This window comes from Eublepharis macularius, chromosome 11 (assembly GCF_028583425.1).
Source record: "Eublepharis macularius isolate TG4126 chromosome 11, MPM_Emac_v1.0, whole genome shotgun sequence".
Lineage (NCBI taxonomy): Eukaryota > Metazoa > Chordata > Lepidosauria > Squamata > Eublepharidae > Eublepharis > Eublepharis macularius.
In genome coordinates this window covers 28241247-28262014 of record NC_072800.1, presented here as the reverse complement: position 1 = coordinate 28262014, position 20768 = coordinate 28241247, and the positions used below count along the sequence as shown (strand labels likewise).

Below are 20768 nucleotides of genomic sequence, written 5' to 3'. Positions count from 1 at the left end.
GGACTGTTATTGCAACATTCTGGCGGCACGATCTCCTACCTACCGACTTCTCCTTACTAATTGTAGCATTTGCACTTTAATTCATTGGATTGTTTCCGGACAACTGCAGATTTGTGTATTTTGTAATTAGTATACATTGATTAATGAACGGACGCTGTACTGATGCACTTTTGTAATTCTATGACTTTTTGTATGTATATATGAAATTGTAGCACTTTTGCATTTTATAATATGTAAAATTGAATTACACCTTTTTGGGTTCTGATTGTATTGAGCCTTGGTTTGTTGTGTTATATATCTGTTAAATATGTTGGCTTGCATCCTATGATAACCTTCAGCCAATAGAAGAGAGGGTTGTTCCTAGCGGTGTGTGATTCAGATTTCGGATTCAGGTGAAGTACCCGAATCCAACCCAATTCACAATGATTCAGGATTTGATTCATATTGCTTCAGGAAGCTCCGGGTCAAGGGGTTTAAATGCCCCTTTGTGTGCGAAGCAGCACGGAAAGGGGCATTTAAACCCACGGGAAATACCTGCCAAGCAACTGATCCGGGCCTTTCCTGTTGCCCTCGCAGGCCACTGCAGCGGTGGCAGAGGCAGCATGGGACCTGGAGGAGCCGGCTCCATGCTTCCCTGCCACCCAGCTAGCTGCTGTGGCAGCAGAGGAGCTGGCTTGGGGCTTCTCCGCTGCCCAGCTGACCGCTGCAGAAGCAGAGGAGGAAGCACAGACCCCGCGGGACCCAGCTCCGGGCTTCTCAGCTGCCCAGTTGCCCACTGCAGCAGCAGAGGAGGCAGCGCAGGCCCCGCAGGAGCCGGCACCAGGCTTCTTTGCTGCCCAGCTGGCCACTGCGGCAGCAGAAGAGGTGGCGCAGGCCCCACAGGAGCTGGCTCTGGGCTTCTTTGCTGCCCTGCTTGCTGCTGTGGCAGCGGAGAAAGTGGCACGGGCCCCACAGGAGCCGGCTCCATGCTTCCCCATTGCCCAGCTGGCCACTTCCTGCCTCTCAAATGGCCACTGTGAGGTCCTTCCTGCCCCTCAAATGGCCACTGTTGTCACCATTTGAGGGGCTGGAAAGGCCAAAGGAGCCGGGTCCAGCCCTTCTCACCCCTCAAATGGCTGCCACGGTGGCAGAGGAGGCCTTTCCTGACCCTGAAACAGCTACCATGGCAGACATTTGAGGGGCAGGAAGGGCCAGAGAAGGCAGCTCCAGGCATCCCCATCACCCAGCTGGCCGTTGTGGCAGCGGAGGAGGCAGCCCAAGCCTCGCAGGAGCCAGCTCCACACTTCCCCACAACCCAGCTGGCCACTAGGGCAGCAGACAAGCCGGCGTGGGTCTGGGAGGAGCTGGCTCTGCACTTCCCTGCAGCCCAGCTGGCTGCTGCGGTGGTGGAGGAGCTGACTCTGAGCTGACTCCGAGCTTCCTTGCTGCCCAGCTGGCCACTAAGGCAGTAGAGAAGGCAGTGCAGGCCCCATAGGAGCCAGCTCTAGGCTTCCCCGCTGCCCAGCTGGCCGCGGTGGTGGAGAAGGCGACGCTGGTCCAGAAGCAGCTGGCTCCATGCTTCTCCGCCACCCAGCTGGTCGTCTTCCTGGCTCCACGGCCAGGTAAGTGGGGTTGGGTGGGGTGGGAGTGCAGAGGAGGGGAATGATTGAGGGCCTGAGGGTGAGGGGCTGGGAGAAAGGCAGCCTTCTCCCTCACTTCAGTATGCTCCAAATCTTTACAGAGCATACCGAAGCAATTTAAATACCCGAAGCTGAAGCAGCTTTGGGGGTACTACAGATCATTTTCCTGCTTCGGGTAAACATGAAGCAGAAAAACTGGGTTTTTTCCAGGTGCACACCCCTAGTTGTTACTCATTCACCCCTCCTCTTACAAACCTCCAACTCTTCCTTCCTGCTGTTCCTGGTGTTCTCTTATGTGCAGCTATTTGAGGGGCAGCAGAATAGAAATGCCTTCTGCCAATTGCCTAGTCCATTTCCAAATCCTACACCACAAGGCCAACAATATTTTCTGGAGGACAAACAAGTCAAATTCCTAACACAGATCTAAGTACCATACGGCAATACATAGAGTTTAAGGCAAAGGGGAACAACTTGTATGGGAAAAAGACCTACTCCAGTGCTCTCAAATCCTGGCAGTTGCCATAAATCCCTTGAAATGTTGCCTGTTTTCTGACTACACTGTACACAGCTGGGCATAACAACAATAATAATAACATTTGATTTATATAGCACCCTTCAGGACAACATAATGCCCACTCAGAGCGGTTTTCAAAGTGTGTTATTATGATCCTCCAGACAATCACCTTGTGAGGTAGGTGGAGCTGAGAGAGCTCGGAGAATCTGTGACTGACCCAAGGTCACCCAGCTGGCTTCAAGTGGAGGAGTGGGGAATTAAATCCAGTTCTCCAGATTAGAGACCTGCCGCTTTTCACCACTACACCAGACCAGCTCTTAACCCTTACAATATGCTTTATCCAGAAAGGTCCACATTGTTTTGTCTTGAGAAAATTGATTTATCTACTTACCGCTACACCCGTCTTAAAAAGGAGGTAATGAACCGTCTGTGTGACATCTGCCGCATGCATTAGGTTATGATATGGATTTTTATGTTTACTGTAGCCAACTTCCAGAGCTTCCACAAAGGAGACAAGAGCAGAAATTGGAATCTAAACATAAACAGGGGAGAGGAAATAAAGATGGCCAAACAATAAATATGCCATTTTTAACCTACACCTGAGCCACATCAGAAAAAAACACAAGAGTCAACTGAAAACAGTGAGCAGAGCTCAAAGATGAAGAGGGGAGACAGTAAGCTACTATCCCTGGCAAGGAGCTGCTGGTTGAAATGTGTGTTGGAATGGGGTTGTGGGAATCTCTTTACCCTAGGACTTTGCAAACAGGAAAGTTACAAAGGACAAAGTAGAAGAGCCACCACATCTGGACCACTGGGGGGAGAAGCACTGCCATATTCAATAGTGAGGGCTTCATTCAGTGAAGTCAATAAATGATGCCCATTTTGTTTCACAGAAAACAATTGATTCTTGGTAGGTTAAGACAGTATGAGGGAATACTGTCTACCTAAGTCTTAGTCCTGCTTATCACAGTAACTAATTAAATCAGGGGACAAAGACGTTAAAGCCAGTTTGCCCCTTCATAAAGGTAGTAATAGTATAGACAGAACTGAAACAAAAATTTAGTGATTTTTTTTTCTTTTCCATAAACAAGAAGACAGGAGAGAAGGAAGGAACTGAGACGATTACTGACCTTGAAGCGGCTGATCAAATCATAGCGTGTGAGCAATTCATAGAAAATGAATTTTAGTGCATGGTCCCCACTAGCATCATTCAGTGCAAATACATCAAATGACCACTTGTCTACGTTCTGTAAGTGAAGGGGAAAGGCAGCATTAGCCTGTTTAGCTGCATTTTATTTCTCTCTTCTATTTCAAGAAACATTAGTTTGGTTCAGAATATAGTATGCCGGTGGTTTTAATACTGCCTTTACTGTAAACTGCTTCCCTTGTAAGATCCTATGACAGAATGCACTTTAAAGAATGTTTCCTAAGTGCAGCAATCAGAGAGCTGGAAGGGAAGGAGTTAACAATTGCCTGGAATGAGAGCTTGATAGACAGGCTTTCCTCTCTAATTGGCCAGTTAGGACCAGCCTTCAGGCTGACAATTGGTTGCTAACAGGATTTTGTTTTCAAAGACAGTGTTTGTGAATTTGATAGGAAAGATCAGGTTCCCCTCTGGAGTGAGAGAAAAGGAATCTTTTGCCTTAACTGTAACATCATTGTCCTGAGGAAGAATTTACTAGTTAAGAATTCAAAGTACAAGTGTCAGCACAAACTGAAGCCCATTTACACAGCCACGATAGAACTGGGGGGGGGGGGGGAGGTGTTTTAGGCAAGAGTGATTGGACTCCCTTTCAAGTCAAGTGAAAAAGGGTTATATCATCTTAGGGGAGGAAGATTCATTCTTGCCCAGTTTCTAAAGAGGGGTTGGCTCTGAGGAGGACCCAGGGTCTGTTGTAAAGGGAAAACAGTTCTGAATTAACTTCAGGAAATCTGAGTTATCAAAGGGAACTCTGTGAAGAAACACTGTTGCTGTAACCAAAGCATTAAATAAAACACCTCTCACTGTTAGGAACTAAGAATATAAGAAAATAGGCTTAAAGGAAACTATTTTGCCCATTACTCAAAGAGCATTCTGTTCTACCAACAAAATTTTACCTCAGCACTTTCATTCCCCAACTGCCCTTATTTAATCCCTGCATATTCAATAAAGTTGTTGTTTCTTTTGAACGTTTTGCTGTCTCCAGTGCCATTTCTAACAGAGGAAGAGGGGCTCCTGCTTCTCCCCATCAAGTTTCTGGACTGAGCTAAAAAGCCCACATTATCATGGTGGGACAAACAGACTTTCAAACCACAAATAGACGCACGCTACCTGGGGCTGCTCAGCCAAAGCAGGCAAACTTAGATTTTGGCAGGAAAAATCTGCCTCATAGTGGGGAAGTGAAAGTGTGTGGGGGGGTCTGTCATAGATCCCTGCACCATTTCTCATGGAAAGAGGCTTGTTCATAAGATCTTTTGCATGTTTAAACTAGTTCAGTAATAGAACAAGGAAAGCCTATTATTAAACATGAAAAGTAGACATCCGCTCAAACCCATACATATACTTACCTAATTTTCTAGGATTTTTCAAAGCTCAATTAAAACCCTTCAGTAAAAGTCAGTTTCTACCAGATAATGCTAAAAACTGAACCAGATGCTCTGCTGGGGCCCACAAGCAGAGTATACAAGGAGAAAGCCTTCCACTATTGTCTCCAAGCAACAGGAATTCAGCATTACATTGCCTCTGAACATGAGCATTTCATGCTGATTTTTAAGGTTCATGAGTAAGGGTCAATCACACAGCACAGATAGAATGATTTTCTCCACACTGCCATATTTATTTCTAGAAACAAAGATTTGCAGCGGCACAGTGAAAACTTGTCTGGTTCAAATGAGGGACAAATATCTCATCACAAATTGGCAACTGTATTGTTAGTTGCTTTGAAGGGACTCATAAAAACAGGAGAAATTTTTTAAAAGAAATAAACCACTTCACATGGCATCTGTAATGCGTAAATCAGCTTAGATTTGGGGAACTGGAAGAGCTCATTCAACATGCTTTCGTTTTTAGAAAATCTTTTGCTATGATAACAGGACCATCATCTCAATACATATGGTGACTAGACATGGGCACGAATGGAAAAAAACCCAAACAAGCTATTTGTTGTTCGTTGCCATCCACGAACAATGAACAACGAACAGTAACAAACATGACCCTGTTCACAAACATGTTCGTTGTTCGTTGTTCATTGCCCCTTAAAGATCCCTTTAAACTATCAGCTGGCAGGTGGAAAGGGGAATTCCCCCATGCTGCCTGCCAGCTGATAGTTTAAAGGCCCCTTTCCTGCCACGTGCAAGGGGCAGGGCCCTTTAAACACCCCACAAACTGACCTTCCCAATGTCCAATACCCACCAAATTTGCAGGGGACAGAGTCCTCACTGTCCTCCAAAGACCCCACAAGTTTCAGAGAGATTGCACCCCGGGAAAGGCATGAGCCCTGTGTCTCCCCCCCCTTTGCTGTCATTTTCGCTTCACAGTGGTGAAAACGGAACTGCCTGTTGGAAGGCAGCTACTTTGAGGGGTTACAAACTGACCTTCCCAATGTCAAATACCCACCAAATTTGCAGGGGACATAGTCCTCACTGTCCTCCGAAGACCTCCCAAGTTTCAGAGAGATTGCACCCCGGGAAAGACATGATCCATGGGTCCTTCCCTTTGTTGTTATTTTCTGTTCACAGTAGCAAAACTGGGACTCTCTGCTGGAAGTACTTTGAAGGGTTAAAGCCAGAAGGAAAGCCAGAAGGAGTTCAGACAAAGTTCAGCCCCTGCCGTTGCCAGGGGAATTGATTGAAAGGCCTCAGACTGTCTGGCTTGATGAATGGCTGACGAAGGCAACGAATGAGGCTTGCAACAACCACTTGTTCATTTAGAATGGAGCCTCACGAATGGCTTGTTCGCGAACAGACGAACGGGCTGTTCGTGGGGGTTTTTTGTTCGTAATGCTGTTCGTGCCCATGTCTACTGGTGACTGGCAACTGTATACAAATATCTTCATGCAAATGACAGACTCCACTACACAAAAGTACATTTGTAAGACTTTAAGCAAGCCACAATACTCTTTTTCTGTTTTGGTTGCTGGACATTAAACCTGCTACCTCCTAGAATTTGCACACAAATGGCACATCAAGTGGTGATAGCTGCCAAACCGAACAGTTTGAAAGCAATTAATTTTTGTTTAAAATCATAAACTCAGTCTCTTTTGACATTCAATAGTCAATTGAAAAACTAATTAATTATATTAAGTAGCCATTCAATACATTATCACATGTTTACCTATGATATGCCCAGTGATTTTTAAGTAAATTTTTATTAAATGTTTTAATCAATGAAAATTCAAGTGTAACAAATGGTATAGTGGCATGAAAAAGAGACACTCAATTGGGCTGCAAATCAGACTGACAGGGCAATTTGGGTTAACAGCACTCATGCATTATACATTTGATTATAATAGGACTATCCTAAGTGCAATTTGGTTGTAATTTTTGCAAATGTGTTTTCAGACTAAGCGAAACTCCATTAAGCAGCCAGAAAAACATTATACAAGGAAGAATACACACTGATCTGTTGCCTGATTTGAAAATAACCTTTTGAAACCAGGAGTAGATATACCTCAACAAGCTCTGCAATTTTATTTTGTTGTTTCTACCAAATAATTTTGTTCTCTCCAACAAAGGTGAAAGGTGAAATAAACCACATTGTTCTGTGATAACAGCATTTGACTCTCTGTGATGCCAATACCAGATAGCAGGGCATCCCACCAAGAAAAATGATGAGTTAGAACTCCACAGCGTATGCTAGATTAGTTGCAGTACAAGCTTATCATGAGATTGCAGTCTCCCAAGCTACTCAGCCAGGTCCATTCATTCCAATGGTCATCCACAATTCAGTATGACTTGACGTGGGTACCACATCACACTTTGCAAGGACAAGCACTGTTTCTGGGCAAGAGCCATATATTTAATTTGGTTCTCAGAACTTCATATAATTTATAAACTGAGTGGTTCTTGATATATTTACTCTAAAAGAATCCGCTTGCACATAAGGAATCTATTTGAGGTCTTTGTAGTTGATGGACAGCGCAGCTTTCTTCTCTTTTACACAGTTTTGTTCAGATATGTGTTTGTTATTGCAGAACAACAACAAAAACATTGTAATGCTCATGTTTGGAATTTTACTGGCTTGAAGTCATTGAACCATTCTGAAAGGTTTTATCAACCACTTTACCAAGACAACATAAGCTCTCTGAGGTCCTAGAAAGAGTATTTTCCAAGCCTTGCTGCTTGAAATCCTTTTTATCTAGAATGGATGGGGACTAAACCTGGAACCTACTCAGCTGAGTAGAGTTAAGTGGAATTCTCTTAATTCCTCTTTGCTGAATTTCTCCCTGAAATCCAGCAATCTGTTTCTATTCCTCTTAAAGAATTTGAGTCAATTTCAAATCAATTCCTCTAGCATGAAGAAGAAAATTTGATTTAGATCTCTAATAAGGAATGTATTTATTTATTTATATACAAGTGTAGTTGAAAAATTCAGAACAAAGTGAGCCATTAAAGAAACAATTAATCATAAGCTGGACTTGTTTGAACATATCCTTGCTGCATTAGACTGCTTTTTACCCTTTGCGTCATATTACAATGGGACAACAGGCAAAAATCCACAGGTAAGGAAATCTACACTATCACAGAGTTTAAAAAACCCTCAAAGATACATTAATGAGAAATCAAAGAGAATTTCTCTTTTGAAAGAGGAAAATTGAATGAGAAGAACCAATTGCTATATCTAAAAAAAAATTAGGAGGGGGGAAATAACCCCAAACTCCATCAACCCTATATCTCTGCTATGGATATCCCACATGAGTTGTGCTACATATATTAAAAGTCACATTACATAAAACTGCTTCTAAACTCTACTGTAAGTGATAAATTTTATTTGAAACAGTTACATGTTTCCTCACCTGCTCAAGGTGGCTCACAAAACAAAAGATAAAATTATAAAACACTAAAATCATTAAAATTAACAATCATTTAAAAATAGTCTGTAAAATCCAGAAATGTAACATCTCAAGGCATAAAACATTTGGCAGCCTAACAATCCTCATGCTATAAGTTGATTGTAAAAACAATTTAAAAAGTCAACCTCCTAGTAAAAAGACTGAGTAAGAAGAAATATTTTGGTCTATTGCCTAAAAGAGTGTATGGCAGAGATCAGGTGAGTCTCACAAAGGGCATTCCAAAGGCAAGGCACCACCACCCAAAAGCCCTGTCTCTGGTTGCCACCCATCTCACCTCTTCAAGTGGGGGCACAGAGAACAGGGTATGTGAGGAGGATCTTAATCCGCAGGCTGTATAGCGCTACTTCAGATTTCCAGTGAGAATCAAATACTTTTTTCCAGGGCTTTTTTTCAGCTGAAACGCGGTGGAACAGAGTTCCGGAATGTCTTGAAAATGGTCACATGGCTGGTGGCCCTGCCCCCTGATCTCCAGATAGAGGGGAGTTCAGATTGCCCTCCGTGCCACTGAGCGGTGCACAGGGCAATCCAAAGTTCTAAACTCCCCTCTGTTTGGAGATCAGGGGGCGGGGCCACCAGCCATGTGACCATTTTCTCCGAGGGCAACCCACTGAGTTCCACCACCTCCTTTCCCAGAAAAAAAGCCCTGCTTTTTTCACAGCTGCAAACCATTTGAGGGGGTGCATTCATTTATGTGAACCTGCAAACTGAAGCAGTCCAGCTAAGAACTGTTTTGCCATGTGATCTGCTCTAAGAGCTTCAAGGCAATGCAGTCGCAGTACCATTTAACAAGCCCCCAAGATCTTGCCACGTGAGCTGTTGTTTCTGCTGACTTCTCTCTGAAAATTCTTTTCACCTATTTGCTGATTTCCTTTCCACAAACTTATTAATCTATACCAAAACTGCATTTCTTTAACAATGCATTAAGGATCTGATACTTTAAACTGGAGCTTCTTTCTCCCTTATTCAGCCTTTATTGCAGATTAGTTCCAAAATTCCCCAAGGCATTCTAATTGGGAACAAAAGATTGAATCTCATACGAGCAAATCTAGGATCCAGTCGGCTCCAGCTCTGAGAGGAAAAGGAAAAGCCATTCTGCGCACACCATTTATAAATGGTAGAATCTACCTAGTCTGCTAAGACTAAAATCTAATGAGAATGCTAGGCACTTAACACCAGAACTTAACTGAGCCTAGAACACCAAAACAAAAAGCACTCATGATGAGTTGCAGCTGTCAGAAATTCCAGGAACCTCCAGGATCGGAGGCAACATCTGTTCTAGTGATCTACCATGGAGATCATTCCAGTTGCAAGGCTGCTGTGGATAACGAAGGGGTGTGCAGGATCAACTCCTGTGCTTGGCAAGCAGCACCAGACTTCAAGTAAGTTTCATATATACGCATTGGGGTATTAAAATAATATTTTTGCATTTGTGTTAATGCAGCACCACATTAACTGAGGTATTGTTCACATTCCTGGTTGCTGTTCATTCCTCCATTTTCCACTCATTGTTTACCTATCACAGAATCCTGTTATCCTCTGGGCTTTATTTAAATAATAAGAAAGAGGTAAAGGTTACTGTGGAATTATGTTTATCATATGTAAATATATTTTCTTCTCTTATTCACTGATTAATGTAGGCGAGCTCAGAGCTGGTTCTGGGGGGTCCTGGGCAGAGAGTGCTCAGACCCGCCACCACCACACTCCCTGCTCCTTCTTCATGCTTACCCAGCCACGTGGCCCTAATCCACTCCCCACTCATATATCCTTCCTCACAAGCTCTCTTGCTTGTAAGCCCTCCAACTGCCCATGTTCTAAGTCACATGCACCATGCACATGCTTTTTCCATGATGGGGCTGGGCACTGAATGTGTCTAGGAGCACCACCACCAAACACCACTTGCATACACTTTCTCTAGTAGTGTGGGGCTGCTCTTGCAGCTGGGAGCATGGGTGGTGGGACGGCTCATTGGGTCGGGGAAGGGCTTATTGGTTGGGGGCAAGAGTGCAGACAATGGGCAACAGCAGTGGGGCCTTCTGGAAGCACTGAGCCCCTAAAAGCTGCCCCGCTTTGGGGTGGACTGACACCAGCTCTGTGTGAGTTCAATTAAACTTAAGAGAAAATGAAAGGCAGAGTTTATACATTCATGTAGAAGAATGCTATGCCCTTTCAGCTGTAATAAGAGAGACCAATCAATTGGTATTACCTTTAGCACCCCAATCACTGCTGGTGGGTAGCTAAGTCCAACCATATTGGATGTTCTCCTGTACATCCTGTCAAGATAAAATACAGTAATGAGCCTGTAACATTTTCTTTGCACAAGTGAGATAGAGTCTGCAAATCATCACAGAATCCCTTTATTAACTGCACACGGCAGGATCCCACCATGCAGTTTTTCTTGTTGGGAAAACCACAGTAGATCTGATCTCATTCTCCATACACATTAAGATCCCACAGGATGTTAGGCATGGAAAGCAAATTGCTGCACATAATAAATCATCCTTTGATCACCCGATCTTGGTACTAAATAGTAAGTTCAAGCATGCTTACCTGAAAATTACGTATATTAATATCAGGTTTATCTCTGAGTAAATATGGGAGCATGCCTAGGTAGGTCTACTCAGAAGTAAGTCCCAGTTTTTCCCAGTGGGGCTTTCCCCCATGAAAACATACTTAGGACTGCAGCCTAAGTCTTGTTAGTAGTACCACCCAAACTGGTAGTTTCTGATCCAGAAAAAAAAAATTCATATCACCCTATGCCATGTGTCAAGGTCAGGAGAGAAAAACAGATTTAAATTAGAAGTATGTTCTGCATGTGCACAGAATCGATTCTTTACACTATAAGTCAAATTAGAACCATCAAGGGAAAAAAGAAGCAGGGACTTCGAGGTCTGTGGCAATGTGTTGTCTTTAAAAGTTTGCTGCTTGTCTACATACAACAGTCTTAGGATTCTGCTGTGCTTTTTTGACATGTATACTTGGTAAGAGTAAAATTCTTTTGTGCATTATAAGTGAGCATGTGGGCAATTTATTTGCCCTCAGTATTAACAGAGTATTATTTTTATAGGACATGGGACACTTCAGAATTAAAATCCTGTTTTTATTTAATTTATTGTTTTTATTATATTTATTTATACAGTGAATTTACTTATGTGTTTTATAGCAAATATTAATCTTTGAGTGATCTATGTAGATCTCCTCAGAAGTAAGTGATTTTTAGTCACCCCCCCCAAAAAGAGTGGAAAAGCAAGTTTTATGAATAGTCACAATTTCTCTGCCCAATCTGTGATTAACAGTGCAATCCTAAACCGAGTTACTCCGGTCTAAACTCATTGAAATAAATGAGCTTAGACTGGAGTAACTCTGCTTAGGATGGCACTGTTATAAAACAAAAATATCCCAAACAAATCAGTTATGAGATGGGGATCAAACTATACTAATGGTTCTCTCCTATATACTTTGATTTGTTGGCTATCATCCTCATATATTCATTCTTAGGTCTCGACTCTTAGTTTAGCTTTTGATACTCTTCAATCAATATTAAAACCATCTATGGTGCTTGATTACCCTTTGGTGCACAACAGTTAAATCTCCATTACCTCTCCACAAATATCCCAGCTTGAACCGCATGGACGATGCTTCTGAACCTTGGCTTCTCCTCAGTCCTTCTGAGCATCATCCCCATCTGCCTTGTGAAGGTGGAAGCCAGCCAGTCCCGTACCTCCGAGGGCACAGAATCGGATTGGATATCACTGAGCTCATCTTCTGTATCCAACAGACGCCTGTAGGAGGATTTGGGGAGAAACAGTAAATAAAGGTTTCCTAAGAGACGGCATTTCTTCAGCAACATTGTTTACAACTGTCATACATGCAAAAATACTAGTTAAATCTGTTGAATGGTTTTTATTTTACTTTTGTAAATTTAATGAAACACACCATGGACATTCAGTTATATCACTGGACAACAGCAGGAGCAACAGATTGCAAAGTAGCTCACTTGCTGCGTGTCAGAACAATGAAAGAGCACAGCAGTATCTTTCTGGAATTATTCATGTTTAAGTATGCAAGACATCAAGGTTCCAGTTTTGCCTTCCTACTTGGATGGCATGTTTTCTAAATGCAATGGGATAATTACAGGATTCTGTATATGGTAATTGCCAAGCTGTGTGCATGTTATCTCTCTTTCTCTTTATTCTCAAAGTAAGCAAATGGCCCCCAAACACTGATGAGTAGAGATGGGCATGAACTGAAATACGAACCAAAATTCGTGACGAATCGTGAACCAACGGTTCATCAGATCCCATTTCTGACAAACCACCATGAATTTTAGGCTGGTTTGTTTGGTTCATTTTTCAGTTCATCAGTGCAGATATCCTGGCGCTGATCAATCAGTTTACTAGGCAACAGGGGCTGGACTTCCTGAGAACCTTCTGTTGACCAGGAAGTGACCTTCTGCTGACCCGGAAGTGGTGATTTGCTGGCCTGGAAGTGACATTTCACTAACCAAAACAAGCCGATTCATGAACCGGAGCAGCTTCGTGACAGTTCATGGTTTGTGAAACGTGACGAACCACGAACCACATGGTTCATTTTTTTTCTGGTTCATGCCCATCTCTGCTGAGTGGCATTCAGCCCACTGATAGGTCTGTCCCATCTCACAGGCTTGGGAGATGGGGGCATGTCAATTACAAGTCAAACATATTTCCACAAAGCATTACATTCAAACTAGATACATATATCAACATCAAATCACCACTGAACAAAGGACTAGTACCTAGACCCCAGAGCCAGGACAACTCCCCCCATCAATGTTTTACAAGGTGTCTACAAGAAGCGAAAACTTCCCCATACAGAGCATCAACATACATGAACACACAGTCTCCTCACCTGGTTTCATCAATGTACACAGATTCAAGTACGGTAGCTGCATATTCCAAGTTCTTTTTCAAGTCAACAACAGAAGCCTCTCCTCTCTCTAACTGCTTGACCAAAGATCGCAACCTAAGAGAAGAGAAAAGAATTTTATTAGCACAAACCCATTGCTGGGATTCCAAATGAACCTACATAACTGTACTCATAAAACTTACAAATTTCATAAGGAAAATACAAGTATGTGCTCTGCATTGTGGCTACAATCCCTTAATGGTGAAATCTCAACAATGTGCACACTGAACAATCTACAGTCCACCACCTTAAAGAAGCCTGTTTTCTTGGCAGAGGATTGTCTTTCATAAAAGCATTTCCCATCTTGCAAGATGGCCTCATTATGTGATCACCTAAAATGTTCAGCCTTGAGAGTATTTCATGGCCTATGAAGATGTTAAAACAAGAAGTGAAGGAAAGGTTTGGATAAGCAATTCAAAGATCACAATCAGAACTACTAATAAAACATCACAGTCGTTTAGCAGCACTGAGTTTACCATCTGGCCTAAGGAAGGAACAAAAATGCAAGTCACGATCATTGCTAGGTGAACGACAGTGCAATCCTAAGCAGAGTTACACCCTTCTGTGTCCATTGATGCCTTTGTGTAACTCTGAATTTCCAGATTTGACTTATACAGTCAGTTTGGATATAATGTACCAGCTCCTCCACACCGCAGTTTAGAGAACTGGGAATGAGCTGCAGAAATGAAGTTTCCACTGCCTCCAACAAACATAAGACAACGTAAAAAGAATCCATACAGATGTAATGACTAAGGGGTGTGTGATCTGTGTCAGGGAATCAGGGGGAAAAAACCTGATTTATGCTGATCCAGCTAAATCCATCATCCCTGATCTCTCTGCGCAAACCCCAGATCAGATCTAGGCACCCAAACTTGAAGGGCTGGATTATCAGGCCATAGGCAGCCACCTCAGGCATGAACAGAAGCAAGCTCTGTACTGCTGCAGGAGAACAGCACAAGGCTAGCAGAGCAGGGGAGGAGGCAGCAGGCAGATTGGATTCCCATCCCATTCTGCCCCTCCCCCCAAGCTCCAAAAGAGCCCCTTCAAGCTGCTGCTGCTGGCTGTCTTTTAAACTCCATGGCTCAGCAAGTTTCACCCCCTTGTCATTGGGATTCTCTGGTTTGACACTGGGATTTTCTAGTTTGACAGTGAGATTCTCGAAGCTTGCTAGGAAGTTATGTCAAACCAGGGGATCCCAAGCAAGCAAGAACCCAGGAGGGGGGGCTAGCCACAGACTTTAAAAGTTACTCTCCATGGGAAACAATGGAGAGTGGCTGGGTACAGCTTGTTCAGAGGTCCAATCCTCCTGAAATTTGGAGGATCTTCAGGAGACAGGCAGATGTAGGTTAACTGCAATTTTTGTGGAGTTAGCTTTAAAAATGCCCCCCCCAGCCCACCTGGATATTTTTCTCATAGGGAATAATGGCTGGTTAAATCAGGTATTCTGTAACCCAGATCAGAGACTCTGACTCAGATTTCAGGCGTACTGGATTTTCAACCCTGAAACCCAAATCCCGATTACCTGGGTTTTTTTGTTATAGTAATAACTATAATAAAGGAGAAAAATGCAACATATTAAATATTAAAATATTAAAGAACAAAATGAACCAAAAACAACCTTATTAAATTTTCTGTGTACATCTCTAAGAAATACTACACTACAAATTTGCTGTGTGGAATTCAACATACATATACAAGATGGGCCCATTGAATAGCTGTAACATCACGGCAGCTAGCATCCATCATGCCAGATTAGATGCAACACAAAGTGCATCAATCATTGGGAGAAAGCAGAGAGGTTTCGAAACAGAACACTGTGTTTCTCATGCACAAAAAAAATGATGTTGTCTTTGTCTCACCATTTGTTATCTATAAATGCCGCTATGATTTATCTTGTAGAAGTGCTGGCAGCAGCCACACGCCTTCATCGAAAGTGAGTCCATTGCCATCTTCTCCTTAATGTGATAAATGCTTTCAAAGCATGAGTACAACAGTTCTGAATAAATTATAGACCTTCACGGCAGCTGATCTCTCAAATGAGTGAAAGCTGGTCTGCATTTCGTCTGGGTTAGGTGGTGAGCAAATGGCAATGAACAGCCTATGCACAAGCAGCAATCCAAGTAGAAGAACAGGCCAGTGGTCCAGTCCATCAGGGTCACTACAGTCTACTCAAACTGGCAGCAGCTTTCTGGGGTCTTAGGTAAAGGTCTTTAAACTCACCAATTACATGATACTTTTGAGATGCTGGAGATTAAACTTGGGACCTTCTGCAAGCTGTGTCAATGTTCTGCCACTGAACAATGGTCCCTCCCCATGCTCAGACTAATGGCCATTGAACAAAACAGTACAAACCTTCAGAGTGGTGTCCTTTCCTTTATACTCCCATGCTAAAATGCACATGAAAGCAAATCAACAGATGTGCTCTCTAGATATAGTAGACCCTGATGAACTATCTGTTCATCCCTAAGTATCACTAAACTTCTAGAAATTTTGAAGCCAAGATGGTGGTGAGAAGGTGACAGTCAGGGTATTCCTCCTTTTCAGAGAATCCAGCCTTCCCCTTTAACTGGAGAGGGGAACTACAATATATGCAATACTCACTCTCTTACCAAACCTGAAATTATTTCACTGCTTTATGACCATGAAATGTGTGATGCCTGTCTTAAAAGACAAAAACATACTGCTTTTATGGCATTTAAAACTATATACATATAACGTGTATTGGTGCACTAAGGGACCTCAGCAGGATATAATGCCATAAAGTCCACCCTCCTAAGCAGCCATTTCTCCAGGGAAAATTATCTCTCTGTGGCTGGGAGATCTCCAGCTGCCACCTGGGAGTTGGCAACCCTAAGTTACAGTGATCTGCATATCAGGTGGGGAAGTACATATGGTGGATACACCACATTGATTTTAAAAAGAGCTCAGCAACAGTAACAATTACACAATGGCTTCGGATGCAAATGGCTCATTCTTTGATTTGGAGAGACCAAGGACAAGTAACATTTCTAGAGCCTGCCAGTGAACCAAGGCCCTTTTCACACTGCTTACCTGCTGCCGCAACGATGCAAAATATCGCTCAAAAAACGCGGAACATCGCATTTTCTCACGCGAGATTTGTGCGACATCGTGCAAATCTCATGTGAGAAAACGCGATGTTCTGCATTTTTTGCGTGATATTTCACGTCGTTGCGGCAGCAGGTAAGCAGTGTGAAAAGGGTCCAATAGCCAGAATGGTATTGAACAACATTTGCTTTCCATTGTAGGTGGATAGTCTTCAAATAACAGGCAGTGCTGTAATTTCATGGTTTCCCAGTTCCTTGTAGTGCTTTCAGATCTCAGTTCACACTCCCCAATGCTCCTTCCTTTCATGTTTGCTCTCCTAGTTCCTGTAAAAGTCCAAGAGGAAGAAGGCAGTCCTGGAAAGGCCGTGGGCACCAGACTTGGCTATGTGGCTTGGCTCTGCTCAGTTCCAGCTCTTGTTTTGATATTCTGTGACTTGGATTTGATCCTGTGTTTACACTCAAAATTTAGAGCTAACTGGCTTTTTGGTTTTCTCATAGAATTTTTGCTTTCCAAACTTAATCAGAGCTTTACTGCCAGGTCCCAAATACTCTACTTGAGCAAACATTTAATCCTGTCCAGGAAGGCATCAGTTAGGATCTCCTGTTGTGGTCTGTATCTTGGGTTGCTGAGAGCTGGCCTTGCCAGCTAACAGTAAAACGCAGGCATTTGACAGACCTATCAAGCATGCCTGCAGTCCAGTTGGATTGTTCCCAAATCTCTTTTCTCCTCTCTCGTTCTTTCCCTTGAGGGTGAATGCCAGAGATCAATGACTGGAGACTTAAGAGTCCAAGGCCTATCAAAGTAGTCGAGAGGCAGTGTGGCCAAAACTGGACACATTGCCTACAGCCAGCTCTAAAGTAGCACAGTTATGTCCAGTTCTTTAGTAAAGCTGGCAATTTAGAAGCTGAAATATCGTGTTGAATGGCACAGTTCCACCATGGGGGCATTCTGCATTCTTCCTCTACCACCACACTGTATGATTGCCAACCTCCTGGTAGTGGCTTCCAGAATTACAACTGACACGGAGTAACTCCCCTGGAGAAAATAGCTGCCGTGGAAGGTGGACTCTGCCTTTATACTGTACTGAGGTCACTCCCATCCCCAACCCCCCCTCCCCAGGCTCCAACCCCCCCCCCAAATCTCTGGGAATTTCCCTATCCAGAGATGGCAACCTTACCATCAAGTGGTGATGGAATCAAAAGAGGCTTAGTGGCATCCGTGCTCAAGGTGCAAAGGCTGCAGGAAGGGGCTGTGGTTGAGCAGTAGACCCTCTGTTTGGCATGTTGAAGGTCCCAGGTTCAATCTCCAGCATCACTTGTTAAGGAACAGGCGATATGAAAGACCTCAGCCTGAGACCCTAGATAGCCACACCCAGTCTGAGTAGACAATACCAACCTTGATGGTCTGATGATCTGATTCAGTCTAAGGCAGCTTCATGTGTGTTTGTGTTTCATCTGAAACTTAACAATAAAATGGACCAATGAATGGGTTTGATATGCTAAAACTATTTCTGGTGGTTCCATTCCAACTAGATTCCTTGAAGCATAGGTAAGGGTAGGGCAGATAATTGTTTATTCTCTTCTTTAAGGAGCTGGTTGGAAACTATGGATTTAGATTTTAGATAAATATTAGGGGAAATGGTTTAACTATCAGAGACTAGAATCTCCTTCCCACTCTTGGACTAGATGACCCTGGAGGTCCCTTCCAACCCTATGATTCTATGATTCTTAAGCTCTTATCTGTTTCTTTCACGAATATTATGTAAGATGATGACTTTAGCTTTATTTACAGTGCAATCCTAAGAAGAGTTACTCCAGCGGGTTTAGACTGGAATAGCTCTGTTTAGGATTGCACTAAGCACCTAAAGTGAATAAGGCTCAGGACACTGTAAAAGGAGAACAGACTTTTTAAAAAAAAAACCCTTTCCCACAGGTTTGCATCTAAATCATCAGGGATACGAGGGAAGAAAGGGATTTAGGGAAGGCAACTAATGAAGAAACGTAATGCCTCTATTAATGGAAAAAGTATGTGAAAGCAGATATATGTTTTACCACCACGTCTGAAAGAATGAGTAGGACTGCATTATAAAAAGTCAGGGGACAGAGAGTTAATGAGTTAATTAGAATCTGTCCTTCTTGCAATTCTTGGTTGTATAACAAATCAAGCACCATTTCCCCCAGTGTGTATACAGGGTTCCGCAGATCTGATGCTCAAAGCACCCTTCCATGTAGTTGCATGTGCAGAAGTTCTTTAATGTTAGCCCCATAGCAGAATGAAATGCTCTACCTGATCAGATCACCCAACTAAGTACGTTTTTGTTGAGCAAGCCTCTTCCTTTCTTCATGGTTTCTTCCAAATAATAATGCACATAGGCCTAGCACTGTCAGCACGTATCATAATAGAAATGAACCCTTGATTAATGTCTACAAAGAGAACTCAATATTATTTGGAAGGCATACTTTCTTAATGTAGAAATTCTGCCATACCAATCATATAAGTGAATGGAGAACCTGTGATGAGATTAAAAAAAACCCTCTGCACATTCTTATTTGCTTTGCCAAGATGTTTATAGCAACTCTCTGACTATAGCCAAAGTTTTCCTCTGAATTCCTCCTCTTCAGTGGATTCTGAAGATCTCCATTATACGAACCCCTTCTGCCTTGCCAAAAAATACTTGTTGCCATCTGTTTGGCTACTAAAGCACAACAGTCTTCTGCAAAGCTAATATAAATATATATCAACTGAGGCACTTGTCCGGTGTTTGCTTTGGAATTGTACCGAAAAACTAATTTCCCACTTCCATTTGCTACATCCTTGCAAAATATATTCCCAACAGCATCTAATATGTGATTTTCTGATCAAGGCTCCTCTTGAGCCATGCAATTAACTGTATTTGGGGAGGGGGTACCTATTACTGTCATTAGTAAACATTATATTGTCACTTGCCGAGGGGTTGTAAATCAAGGCACCATCTGTTTCCTTAAATGCACATGCTGGACCTGTGGATGCTGGATGGCTTGCTGCTTAAGCAACCGAGCCAGCAATTTCTGACAGCCTGGGAATGAGTGATGAAATGCGCTCCAGAGATCAATAACAACAGGCGATTAAAAAAAAAAAACTATAAAGACAGCCAAAGCAGAGAGCAACAGAAAATTCATCTTTAATTACTATTTAGAAATTCAAAACTAACTGTATAGTGTCTCTGCTACAAACACAGGTACCAGCGGATCTTAAGGAACAATCTTGGTACTGCAAAGGCTCGTCAAAATATTAAGTATACAACATAATTTTTTTGTTATTGATAGTCCCCCCACTACACCACCACAATGTCTTGAGCAAGAGCTTACCGGGCCAGTTAAGTCACATGTAACTAGATCAGATTACTTGATGCTGCCGCAGTCATTGACGCAAGTAGAATAAATTAAATTCACAAGACTGTTCATGTCATCAATATAGGAAAGGCTAGAAAAGCTACTTAAGTCATTGCAGGGATATTCAGCGTTGTCGATGGCTCTTAATCTTATAAAAGGACAAGTGGACCATTAGATGAAACAGGCCACCATCAGGCATCTTGTGTACACACACATACACTCCCATGACATCCACAATGGGACATTCCTTCTTGTTTTAAATTCTAATTTTTTCTAGTCTCTTTTACCCCCGAACACATGAGCTTTCCTGTGTCCTTGTGCAACGTCCTTATTTAAAGAATTCAGAAATCTTTACTATATCGACTACGCAAGGGCTGGCTCCACATAGATAGTGAAATCTGCACAATTTGGCTTTCTGCCAATCTAAGAAATCCCCTAAGTTTTCAGAAATATCTAAAATTGTATACACACACACACACAGTTGTTTTTTAAAACCTTCAAAAACATGGCAAAGTCTGCATGTACGCAAACAAACAAACAAACCTGCCTGGTTGGGCTTCAGCAAGTATTGCCATTTATCGTAGCAACCACAAGGCATCGCAAGGCACCTACTTGGAGTTTTGTCACAGAGCATCAGAGGCAGCTCAAACCCAGGTCTCTGGGAGCCAGGGCCCAGGGCCACTTTGGGAACTGTAGCCTAGGAAGCTCAAGGAAAGACAGGTGACTGAGAGCTAAACTATACGAGACACCCGACACATGTCAGGTTCTTGCAAGTTTACCTGGGAAGTGTAGTAGGGTCCTGCCCTGCGCAACCGGAGGAAAACCCAAGCAGAGCAGGTTCCCAGGTAAACTTGCGAGAACCCGACATGTGTTGGGTGTCTCATGTAGTTTACCTCTGAGACAGCTAATCAAAGCAAGGCTGGTAGGGAAGGGTACTGCAAAATATTTTGTTATGATTTCAGATGGGTTTTTTTTAAGGGCATGATTTTCAGGATGCCAAATTTATAGGTTTGATACTGTTTTTGTAAAAAATTTAGACACAGTTTTTAGTTTGGGAATTTCAGCGTCCCAAAGTCATGCCTTTTAGAAAAGCTGATATGAAATTAAAAGGAAAAACAAATGGTGCCATTTCTTCCTCAATCCAGTGTCAGCAGGAATCGAGAGAGAGGGAACGATAGGAAGTATGTTCTAGCCAACAACTGTTTGA

At 42.8% G+C, this 20768-nt stretch overlaps 1 protein-coding gene across 4 annotated transcripts in view; it reads right to left on the bottom strand.

Moving 5' to 3' along the window:
• Positions 1-20768, bottom strand: part of PDE1C (phosphodiesterase 1C) — a 334910-nt gene that overhangs the window by 66793 nt on the left and 247349 nt on the right. For all 4 annotated transcript variants that reach the window (XM_054992060.1, XM_054992061.1, XM_054992062.1 and 1 more), the window contains 5 exons: positions 13068-13181; positions 11780-11962; positions 10387-10453; positions 3264-3380; positions 2525-2665 (listed from right to left, as the gene is read on the bottom strand). In XM_054992060.1, coding sequence (XP_054848035.1) covers positions 2525-2665; positions 3264-3380; positions 10387-10453; positions 11780-11962; positions 13068-13181 — 622 coding nt within the window. The remainder of the gene's footprint in view (positions 1-2524; positions 2666-3263; positions 3381-10386; positions 10454-11779; positions 11963-13067; positions 13182-20768) is intronic.